The 12,401-nt window shown below is 42.9% G+C and overlaps 1 protein-coding gene across 1 annotated transcript in view; it reads left to right on the forward strand.

Moving 5' to 3' along the window:
- HIP1 (HSP70-interacting protein 1) overlaps positions 1–11,455 on the forward strand; it is a 68,436-nt gene extending 56,981 nt beyond the window's left edge. Inside the window, exons 8-11 of the mRNA XM_086515916.1 lie at positions 10,389–10,505; positions 10,585–10,782; positions 10,856–10,913; positions 11,004–11,455. Of these exons, the coding sequence (XP_086372042.1) occupies positions 10,389–10,505; positions 10,585–10,782; positions 10,856–10,913; positions 11,004–11,095 (465 nt within the window). The 3' untranslated portion in view covers positions 11,096–11,455. The remainder of the gene's footprint in view (positions 1–10,388; positions 10,506–10,584; positions 10,783–10,855; positions 10,914–11,003) is intronic.
- Positions 11,456–12,401: the final 946 nt, after the last annotated feature.

Raw genomic sequence — 12,401 nt, forward strand, 5'->3', positions numbered from 1 at the left:
CTACAAGACAGCCTTTCGAATGACTTTTGGGTTATTTAAGTATTTGGTGATGTCTTTTGGCTTAACCAATGCTCGTGCGACATTTAACCGAATGATGGACATGATTTTTGGAGAGTATAGACTATTTCTTGACACTTTCTTTGACGACATCATTGTTTTCTCTAAGGATGAGGCAGAACATAGAGATCATCTGCTTCAAGTATTTCAGGCATTACGAGATCACAAGTTAGTGATTAATGCAAAAAAAGTGAATTTTTTTTCGTACCAGAGATGCACTTTTTGGGACACATTGTCATGTTAGTGACTATCGAAAAAAGGAGATGCAGTGGGCAAACATCTTGTCACGGTTTACTTCCGGATTGTCCATGTGCAGGGACGAAAGAAATTGGTGGGAAATACTTTGTCCCGAAAGCTGATGGTTATGGCTATTTCCGCGATACATCATAGGAACTTCGATGATACGGTTGGTCAGTACGCCACAGAACAGATTTTGCAGATGTATTCAATTGAATACAAAAAGGGGACAAAGTAGCGGACTATTCCATTCGGGATGGCTACTTGATGAAGAAAACCATGTTGTGTATTACACAGCCCTTGAGGGAAAAGGTTCTAACCGAATGCCACTATCCGCCTTTTTACAGATGTATTCAATTGAATACAGAAAGGGGACAAAGTAGCGGACTATTCCATTCGGGATGGCTACTTGATGAAGAAAACCATGTTGTGTATTACACAGCCCTTGAGGGAAAAGGTTCTAACCGAATGCCACTATCCGCCTTTTTACGGGTCACCGCGGCATTGCTACCACCTTGGAACGGGTAGAGAGATATTTTCTTTTGGCCGAGACTCAAGAAGGATGTAGACGAGTTTGTGTGCAGTTTCTTGGTATGCTAGAAGGTCAAGTTTGATAGGCATAAAACATAGGGATTGTTACAGCCTTTTACACATACCCACCCGTCCGTGGGAAAGTTTTGCAATGGATTTCATCTCCCGAGAACACAGCGTGGGCACGACTGTTTATTGGCCACGTCTTTAGATTACATGGCATGCCTGAGACGATTGTCTCTGACAGGGACCCCACGTTCACGAGTTTGTTTCGACAGCTATTTGGGAGAACATAGGCATGCGGTTGTAGTTCTCGTCATCGTTCCACCCGCAGATTGACGGGCAATCAATGATTGCTAATTCAGTGGTATTAAATTTGTTGAAGTCTTTTTTGTTGGATCAGAAGACTGCTTGGCGAAAGGTTTTTACATTTGGTGGAATATGCCTACAGAAACACGATTAACTCTTTGATGGGGAAGGTGCCATTTGAGATTCTTGAATTTGCTATGAAGGTTTCACCCTTCCTTAGCACGAAAGATAAGATTTTTCTTTGAAGCCGACCAATTCACGAGGGACTTGGTCCGGAAGGCTTTGCAAGAATTTCAGGAAAGAAAGAAAAAGGCTGCAGATCGCCATTATTGCGATTTGAACTTGAAGGAGAATGATTGGGTGCTCTTACATTAAGGGAAGGCATTCCCGAGAAAAGGAAAAAAAAGGGAAAGGAGCGGTTTCTTTGAAAGCTTAGCATGAGATAGTGTGGACCTTTCCAGATTTTCCATAAAGATAAATGATGACTCCTTTGGACCGAAGCTGCCAGAATCCTTGGAGAATTCACAATGTTTTTCATGTGAGTCTCTTGAAGCCTTTTGAAGGCAATGTGCCCAATGATGGGGAGCAAGATGAGCAACGCAAAATGGATGAAAACGAGCAGATACTTGTTCCAGAACAGACATTGGCACAGAAAGAAAGTAAGGGTAAAGCAAGAAGGCAGTTCTTGGTTAACCTCAAGAACTATCCTGCATTGGATGCGAAGTGGATGGAGGAGGAGGACCTAGCAGATACTCCTTAGATTGTGAAACTTTACCTTGAAGCTTTTGGTTTAGCATAGTCTACTTCAAATGGAACCCAGAATTCAGCTTGGTCGGAGATCTGGTGCAGTGGGTTTGCACAAGAGGGGAATTACTCCGCTCCTTTGTCAACAGATGCCTCGATTTTTGATACTAAAGTCACTGATGTCTCTTTGAGCTTCAGGGATACTAAGAGCTGACAGTGTTCTGCTGTATGACTTCATGAACTGGAATTCCTGAACAGGATACTGACTTGTTCTTGACTTGTTTAAGTGCAGGAACTGATAGACGAAATGACTACAGCATTTTGGTCTGAATGATCTCGAATAGACATGGTTGCAATAGGGGGTTAGTCAATCGAGCATCTGTGAGGTCCTGAGTGGGCCTTGATTTTATTTTAAATACTCTTGATTTTCACTTTTTGGGCTCTGCTTTTAGCATTCTTTGTAATCTTTAAATATGCAGGCAAGACCTCATAACTCAGAGCATCTGGACGCAGAGACCGAGTGTGAGCGCTTGCCCGCACTCTTGTACTTTGAACTCAGATTAATACAAAAAGAAATACCGAAAGGGGCGCCAGTCTTTGGGGCCAATATCTCTAGGCACAGAACTCCGTCGGGCCAGTGTTGAATCGATTGTGAAATGTGAACTGTTTTGAAGTGCTTATTTGTGCTGTCGCGGTAGATTCTTGACTTGGAGTGTCCAAGTCTGTTGCATGATTAGGCGGTTCTTGGTTAAATTCAAGAACTATCCTGCATTGGATGCGAAGTGGATGGAGGAGTACTCCTTAGATTGTGGAACTTTACCTTGAAGCATTCGGTTTAGCATAGTCTACTCCGATAGAACTCCAATTTCAACATGGGTGAATCTAGTGTTGCAGGCTTGCACAAGAGAGGAGTCGCTCCGTTGCTTTGTCAACAGATTACCCCGATTTTTGATATAGAGTCACTGATGTCTCTTTGGGTTTCAAGGATACTGTTGGGTTGACAGTATTTTGTTGTATGACTTTATAAACTGGAATTGCCGAAAATGATACTGATTGATTTGTACTTGACTTGTTTTAGTGTAGGAAGTGAAAGATGAAATGATTCCAGCATTTCGGTCTCATAAATCTCTATAGATATGATTGCAGTAAGGATTAGTTAATTGTACATCTGTGAGGTCCCGACTGGATCTAGATGCCATTACTAAATACATTGCCAATTAATCGTGGTCTGAGATTTGGAATGAATTTGAATGTGATTTGTCATGTGCTGTCCTGTGATGTGATTGTCGATTTGTACAAGTGCTAGATGTGTTGTAGTGCATCGGTACTAACAGTCAGTGTCTACTAAGACAGTTTATGGCCTCTGTCTGTTTTGCAGGCGTAATCGAGGGCGATTACAATTCTTTCAAGAGGGGGGTATGTCACAAACTGGTGACGTGGCAACAAGCCCCCGGACACACACAGTTGACGTGGCAGGCTAGTGGGTAATGCACCGACAGGCTGATGTGGCAGCATGTCCCGAAAAACGCGCCGACAGGCTGACGTGGCAGCGTACGGATTTTCGGAAATTACGTTGGTTGATTTTGATTGCTTTTATTGTTGACTTTGGAAACAATTGCTTTTGGCAACTATTACTTTTGAGTTTGAAGCTTTTGGGGCTCTGCTTTTAGCATCCCTTTGTAACCTTTATAATGAACCCAAGGGGGCTCACTGTGCAGAGCATCTGGACGCAGAGTCTGAGAGCGAGCACCCGCGAGAGTTGTACTTTGCTCAAAGATTAATATAAAAAGAAATATCGAAAGGGGCGCCAGTCTTTGGGGCCAATACCTCTGGGCACGAAACTACGTCGGGCCGGGTTGTCTTTGTGAACCATTTTGAAGTGAATCTTTGGTGCATCGCAGTAGAATCTTGACTTGGGGTGTCCAAGTTTGTTACACCCGCACCATTCTTTTCAAGTAAGATGCCGCATGTCACTGCCTGGAATGTTTTGAGAACTTCTCTCTAGAGATGGTGAGGTGAAACTGTTGTACAAACTCAAGGGCCCGATGGATGTCCTGGTAGCCTGAAAAAAATGTCTGAACCTGAGGGCCTGGCTCTCTTCTTTGAACTCCTTGGTTTTGTGTTAATCTGGTCATTGTCAAAAGAGGACGAGCTCTCCTCCTCTGAACTGCTAGGGGGCCTTCTATGCCTTCTGAACTTTTTCAAAAAACTGCTTCAAACAAATCTTGTCTTTAGGTGCTTAGAATTTGAAGAAGCTTCTTAGCATCCTCGAACACTTCAAATGGCATCTTCCTCGTGTCGTTGTAGGCAAACTTCACCAAGGGCAAATACTTTTCCCATTTAGTCTTCTGATAAGAAGAAGCAGAGTGTTAAACAAATTTAAAACCATTGAATTGGCTATTTCAAATTGCCTATCGGTTTGCGAGTGGAAGGAGGACGAGAACTGCAACCACATGTCAATGTTCTCCCAGATTGCCGTCCAAAACAACTAGTAGACCAGGGATCTTTGTCCGAAACAATGGACTTATACATGCCATATATTCGAACAGTTTCGCCAAAGGATTAGGCTTAACTCTCTTCTTTACTGCAGAGTAGTGAGCCTGCTTACTGAATCTATTGATGACCGTCCTAAGGCCATTATTGCCACTCTGAGTTTTCGGGAGATAAAAAATGAAATCCATTGCAATACTTTCCTAGGGACGGGTGGTAATGGGTAAAGGTTGTAGTAATCTCTGTGCCTTACGCTTGTCAAACTTGACCTTCTGGCATACTAAACAACTGCGAACAAAGTCGTCCACATCCTTCTTGAGCCTCGGCCAAAAGAAGTAACGCTCTACACCTATCAAGGTGGTGCCGATACCGCGGTGACCCGTGAAAAGTGGACAATGGCACTCAATGAAAACCTTTTCCCTCAATGGCTGTCTGATGTACAACATCATTTTCTTCATCAAGTAGCCATCCTGTATGGAATATCCTGCTACTATCTCCCAATTCTGTATCCGAGTGAATACATTAGAAAAAAGAAAATTTGTATTGGTGGCGTACTAATCAACCATACCCTCGAAGCTTCTATGATGAATCGCGGAAATTGCCAAGACTAGGGGCTTGCGAGACAATGCATTTGCCACCAAGTTTTTGTCCCTGAACATGGACAATTTGGAAGTGAAACTGTGACAAAATGTTAGCCCACCGCATCTGCTTTTCCGAAAGTTGCTTGGCCAATCTTGTGGATGAGAGATGCATGTAAGGTATGCACAAGCTTATGATCGATTACAATTTGTGAAGATGAAGAGATCCACGATTGAAAAGGCTCTCGAGGTCTCTAACATTGTGTTTAATGCATCCTTTTGGCAAGAGGCCAGGCTGATTTTGAATATTTGTGCTCCAATTTTGGAAATTCTTCGTTTGGCTGATAGGGAAGGAGCCACCATGGGGCTTATGTATGAGCTTACGGATCGCATGGTAGAGCAAATTGAAAACATGCAAGGCATTGATGCTGTAAGGATGAGAGAGATTAGGGATGTATGCATTGAAAGATGGAATATGTTGCACACACCATTACATGCTGTTGGATACATTTTGCATCCTATATGGTGAGGAAGAGGGCAAGAAAGTGATGGCAAGGTGCATGAAGGATGGATGACATTCTTGGACAGGTGCACCAAGCGTGATTAGACCTTGCAAGGCACCCTAATTGATGAGTTTGACATTTATAAAGCTGAAAGCAAGTCATTTGCTCATCCAATTGCAAAAGATTCAAATAGGAATTAAGATGGAGTGAAATGGTGGGAAACTTTTGGGGCTTGCACACCCACTTTGCAAGCTCTTGCTTTGAGGGTGCTTTCACAAGGGACATGTGCCTCTCCATGTGAGAAATTGGAGCACCTTCTCTCTCATTCATACCAAGAGAAGAAATAGGCTACTCCCATCTCATACAGAGAAGCTTGTGTACATACACACGAACTTGAGGCTCATATCCAAAATCAAAGAGCGTGGCTATGAGAGAATGGAGGTCACATTGGAAATGCTCAATAAGAAAAAAGATGAGTACCGCTTGCTTGCCTTGCAAGAGATTCAGGAGGCCGTACTACAGATGCAATGGAGCCTATTCCCATTGCTGGTACAAGTCATATTGGAGCATCATGCTCAGTTGGTGGTGATGAGGATGAGGATGAGGTTGAGAACGAGGATAATGCTGCTTATGGCGATGGAGGATGTGAGCTATGGTGAGAGTTAGAGTTCACTGCACATGGCCACCTACTTATGGACCATGGTTTTGGATATCTACTTATGCTATATGGTGTTCACTGTTGACTCTACAACTTAGATTCTAGCCTCTAGTCTCTACTTATGTTTTGGATTCAGCCTTTAGGAGACTACGCTCCTAAATGTTTTTGGCCTGCTTCTACAATCCTCACTCCTTTTTGTTTGGAGGTTACGTTATTACTTAGAGGCACCATCTCTCCACTTTTTATTCTCTGTCTACATGGCTGATTGACACATGGTCATTGATTGAAGTCTGATTGGAATTTGGTGTACCCACTAGTGAGTCGTGACTATACCGACGTGTGCAGATTGAGCAACAAGCTAGTCTCTAAATTCTAATTACTAAAGTTTCTATGGTTTTGTCTTTGTGTGTAGAGTTTTAAACATTGTGGTGTAGTATGTAGCATCCTATGCAGTAGGCTATCTGAAAGATTGACGTGTGGAATTTTGGGTAGTCTGATCTGTACTTATTCCGTACTTCCGTACCCGTGTGCGTCCGTCGTGTGATTGATGTATGGAAAAACTATGCTTTGGAGAAGTCTCAAGCACGGCATAAAAAGGCAACAAACAAGCATCGACGTGACTGGTTGTGTGCTGTTGAGGTTTGACAAAGCACGGTTATGGAAGCAGAGAGAGGCTTTTCCAAAGCTAAGTATGCGATACTATAGACCTTTCGAGATATATGAAAAGATAAATGATGTATCCGTTAGATTGAAGTTACAAGATATTTGAAAGATTCACAATGCATTTCATGTGAGTCTGTCACAAAGTGATGACGTTGCATGCCCTACTCGAAAGAAATAGCGGAGTGAACAACAGAAACTGAACCAAGGACTCTAAAGAAGTTTTGGCTGAAGGGGTTAGAAATTTGAATATCCCTAACCCATCAACTTAAAGAACTTATGGAGCACCATTCGAGGGGCCTAAACCCAACTAATCAAAAGCTTGATCTTTGGGATGAAATTCTGTAAATCGGGGTGGTTGCCACGTGGCATTGCTATATGGAATTCTGTGATTTTCGCTAATTGTTGACGTGGCACAAATGTACAGATTTTCGTAAGTTACGTTGATTGGCTTTTTGGTAGTTTTCGTGTAGAGCTTTTGAGCAGATGCTTTTGGGTGCAGTGCTTTTGGATCAATTGTTGTGGGGCTTTCCTTGTAAGTTTAAAAGGGCCACTCTTCTGCAGAGCATGTGGATGTAGTGTCTCAGAGAGAGTTGGACCTGTGGGAGTTGCACTTTGCGAAGTGAAATGATAAAGAAATACCAAAAGGGGCTTCAGTCGTTGGGGCCAGTGCGTCTTGGCTCGAAACTCGCCTTGTCGTGTCGACTCCTATCTCTCCCTCTCTTGTCAAGTTCGGTGATTTTGCAGATCCTGTTTGTATGTTGCAATTGATTTCTCGCTTGGAGTGTTCAAGCTTGTAACATAGTCTATTGAGACCTTTCAAAGGTGAAGTGCCAGTGGCTAAATGCACTGGAAAATTCCCTTGAAGGATTGTGATGGAAATGCTTATGGTCATGTTGTGTGCAACCAGAGGATATGCATCTACACTAAGTGACTGGTCATGCACGTCTGCGAACAGACTCACAAAAGTGCAAGATCACTTCTAAATCTAGACTGATTGGACTGACTAAACCCTTGTCGTGCTGTAGCTTGTCCACGGACACATAGGGTTGGATGTATCACGTGACATCCCCTCTTTTTTAAAGTGAGGACCTTGGGTTCTTGGGGTTCTTGAGTATTTGAAGTTCTTGAGGTTCTTCTTTCGCTTGCAATCTGTGTTCGAGAAGGATCTTCTCTTCACCCGAGTTCTGATCTTTTCCGTGGGCGCACCCCTTGGCGGCCTTGCGCTCACACCAAGGTTGCTTTTTCCCACCTCACGTCGATTGGCCGGCCGCTAAGTGCACGGTCCGCTCTCAATGAGTGAAAAGAGGCACAAGGGGAGGTTGGACAAACCCTTCTTTACTCTTCAAAAAGACGATTAGGAGTCGACACGCCCAAGCGAACTTGGGTTCGTGCGACCTCAACAAGCAAAAAAAATTCTTGTGATTCTTGTGGTTCTTTCCTTGACTGATACAAAACTCTGCCAAAGCTCTCATACCATTGTAAGGTGCAGTGGAATGAATGTTTGAACTTTGCTCAAGATGAGTGCTTCGAACTGTGCTCAAGGTTCCTTTTGTTCTTATGGAAGGTAGAGCCTTCCGTTAATGAGAGAGTGCAATGATCACAAACGAAGTGAATGGACACTATGCATTCAAGTGTATGAGACTGAGAGATAGAGAGAGAAGAGAATTACGGCACCAGAGACATTGTAAAACCCTCCTCCGAAGGCCCCACTCTCGTCGGCAAGAGTGGTCTACTATTGATTGCGCAAACTGGTACAAAGTGGATGCATGTGGCTGATGCACGTCTAGACTAGGTCGATGTCGACGACGGGGATGACGAGACCGATCTAAGGGCTGAAAACTGAAGCTTTGGTACTGCTATCCAAAAACGCTAATGGCTGAAAGTTGTCGCTTATTCGCTACTGTTCCAAAAACGCTGATGGCTGAAATTGTCTGGCACCAAAAACGTTGATATGGGCTGGTCTTTGCGGCTGAAATCTGGTGGTCTTTAGGGGGGTCAAAGGCTGAAATCTGTCGGCGCTTCATGTTCTGAAAAATGCCAGCAAAAAAGTGGGCGATTTGGGTTCTAGAAAACGCTAGGGGGTGAGGATGATCTGGCAATGCTGCTATGATGAAAAACGCTAGGGCTGAGAGCTCTTGGCGATGAATCTTGCTGATGAAAACGCTAGGGCTAGTGAGGTTTCTGCTTGGAGGAAAAATGCCACCAAGGGTTCTTGCTGAGAAGTTGCTTGTTGAGTGATGGAGCTCTTGTTGCCTCTTTTGCCAATTAGTGCTAGCCTAGGTTTGTTTATATACAAACTTAGTCAATTTGCCCTACCTACTTTCCAACAAAAGTCACTTAAAAATAATAAGTGAAAAATGTCAAAAATAGGGAAAATAGGCTAAATGCACTGGAAAATTCCCCTGAAGGATTCTGATGGATTATGATTGGAATGCTTATGATCATGCTGTGTGCAACTAGAGGATATGCATCTACACTAAGTGATTGGTCATGCACGGTCTGCGAACAGACTGACAAAAGTGCCAGATCACTTTTAAATCTAGACTGATTGGACTGACTGAACCCTTGTCGTGCTGTAGCTTGTCCACGGACACATAGGGTTGGATGTGTCACGTGACAGATCATGATTCTGATCTAAGATCGCGACGGGAATAGTGATGAATGTTCAATGATTGTCATCTTTGTGCAAGTGTTGGATATGCGTGGTCTAGTATGTCGGTACTAGGGAGTCAGGTTCTACTAAACTCCACTAGTTTTTGTGCTATGTCCGTCTTGTAGGTGGTTAGGCTGAAAAACCTAATCCTTCCCAACTTATAGACCCTAGCCACCGGACCTAAAAACCCTTTTAAAATAAAGCAAGGACCCAAAATCACGTGAAGGCTCATGATGTGGCAATTGTATGAATTTCCGCGATTTTCGTTGATGACTTGGTAGCTATACGGAATTTTCGCAAATCGCGCAAGGCTTTTGGGGCGCTGGTTTTTGGTCTTGCAAGCTTTTAGAACTGATGCGTTTCATTCAAACTGCTTTTGGACAGGCTAGGGGTCTTTATAAGTGTGCCCAAGGCCTCACTCTGGGCAGATTTGCTTGGGAGCATCACCAGAGAGAGGACCTTTGGACATTGTACTTTGCGAAACATAATAATAAATAAATACCAAGAAGGTCGCCTCTGGGGCCAATGCATGAGTGTGGAACTATTCCGTGCCATGTCGGCTCTCTGTGTGCCCCTCTTTTCAAGTTGTGTTCTGTTGTTTGCAATCCTCTCACATGTGTTGCTGTAGATCTTCGGCTTGGAGTGTCCAAGTTTATTACACAAACACGCTAACAAACCAACAAATAATAGAAAAAGAAAACCAAATCATCAAAGCAAAAAGAAAAAGAAAAATAAAGAAGGGGATTCAAAGCTTGCATTGCACGAGGAGAACATGAAAAGGCTAGAGGCAGTGAGAAAACAAAAAGTTAACCAAATAAAAATAAAGATGAGGGAGAAAGGGGATTCAAAGCTTGCATTGCACGAGGAGAACATGAAAAGGCTAGAGGCAGTGAGAAAACAAAAAGTTAATCCTTCACCTTTTTATCCAGAGAGAGAGAGAGAGAGAGAGAGAGAGATGCTTTCAGGTAGAACCAAATGTACATAAGCTGGAAGAGCATCGACGAAAGTACCAACGCCTTAAGAAGGAAAGAGAGCAAAAGAGGGCGGCACGCAGAAGGGCAAAACAGCAGGATGAAAGCAAGGTGCTTTCTTCAATGTTGCAAAGAGAAATGAATGTTGGTACTAGGTTGAATGGGCATTGATATATTTACTGTGATGTAGAAATCCGAACCCAGTAGTGGTCAAGGTAAGCCTAGTGGAGGCTTTCCTGGTGGTTTCCCTAGTGGTATGCCTGGTGGCTTTCCTGGTGGAATGCCTGGGGGAATGCCTGGTGGAATGCCTGGGGGAATGCCTGGAGGAATGCCTGGTGGAATGCCTGGAGGAATGCCTGGTGGCATTGATATCGGCAAGATTGTTAGTGTAAGTCATCCTTAAACTTTCCACATTTGTTTGATTGCATATTTGTGTCCATTAGTAAAGTTTGTGCGTACAGGACCCAGAAATGCTTGCTGCATTTCAAGATCCGGAAGTTATGGCAGCTTTGCAAGATGGTAACCTTAATTTTTCTGTTGTTCCTCTTTTTTAAGAAGTTTTGTGCCGCTGCACAGTTTGTAACGTGAAAATTTTCATGTGATGTGCAGTGATGAAAAATCCTGCAAATCTGGCTAAGCATCAAGGAAACCCAAAGGTTGCTCCGTTACTCGCTAAAATGATGAGCAAATTTGCTGGCTAGATTAGACTGTTTTCAATAGCTGGAAGGAGAGAAGAGTGTCCATTCTATGCTGGCTGGCAGAGTTCTGTTTTTTTCTTTAGAGCATTTGAGGAGTGCTGTATACTATGGCAGTTTGGGAGAGAACCGGATGGTAAAGACATATTTTAGGTCATCCAAGTCTGAGTTTCGAAAGGGCATTTTGCACTATGTATTTTTCTGCTGTTGATGATCTTAAATGTGCCTAGCAAAAGATAGCTCAGGAGTCATCTTTTCATTTTTTGCTACGAAAGGTAATTAGCTGACATTTGATTTGGAGCGTGGGCATTAAGCAAAAACCATCCATGAAATAGATTCAAAAGATATCCATTCGTTTGTTTCCCAGTCTAGTTTGTTGGAGGGAAGTAATGGTTTCTTGAAGGCGAACAAATATTTTTGTTCATCTGTTTAGCTAATGAATGGGTCCCTTCTTTAAAAAACCACATGTTCCTATACACTGTTTTATTGTTTTAGAATGTCTGTGACGTTCCACCTGTTTAAGTTTTTTCTTGGAGGTCCAGTACTCATTTGTTTGGCAAGTCTAACTCACTATTTTCCGCTTCGTTGTACGGAACATTAGACCATATCTGCTTTGGAGACAAATTAACATAATATGGGAGGCAGTCGTGAAATTGCGCTGCAGAAGCCCGAAAGGCATCTGATGGAACACTTCAAAAGTTACTATGAACAGCATATTATTGCTAATTATGTGATCTATTTAATGTGATAGAAATATGAATAGGTTTTAAGCACATGTAGAGGAGGCAGAGGACATTTATGCCACCAGTATCTTTTCCAAATTGAAACAGTGATGTTATTTCAAATGTCAGTAACATTTACGTGAGAGAGAGAGAGAGAGGGAGATGAAAATTCCATCAGTAAGTATGCTTGCCATGTAGCAGTTGTCGATGTATGTCTTGTTCTGAGGGTGTAGCTTGTGTGTGTGTGTGTGTGTGTGTGTGTGTGTGTGTGTGAGAGAGAGAGAGAGAGAGAGAGAGAGAGGTCGAATTTCTGAACTGAATTCAGCTATGGGCATTGGACCATGGTGATGGTGTTGGGATTCAACCTATTATGCTTGAAAGGACCTCATTTTATTACTTCTCTTATTTTCAACCATTACTACCTCTCTTTCAATAGCAAATTTTGGGAGCCAAATTAAAGGCATAATCGTGGGGTCTAATTTTGTGGTGGTATGTGAATGCCTTTTTTCTTTGCTTTTCAGAGGATAAAATTGACCTCCTCTTTCCCTCCTTCCTTTCTTTTAAAATGTTTGCAGATGATGCTTTTGGTG

Source organism: Adiantum capillus-veneris, chromosome 7 (genome assembly GCF_014529385.1).
Source record: "Adiantum capillus-veneris isolate H3 chromosome 7, ASM1452938v2, whole genome shotgun sequence".
Taxonomy (NCBI): Eukaryota; Viridiplantae; Streptophyta; class Polypodiopsida; order Polypodiales; family Pteridaceae; genus Adiantum; species Adiantum capillus-veneris.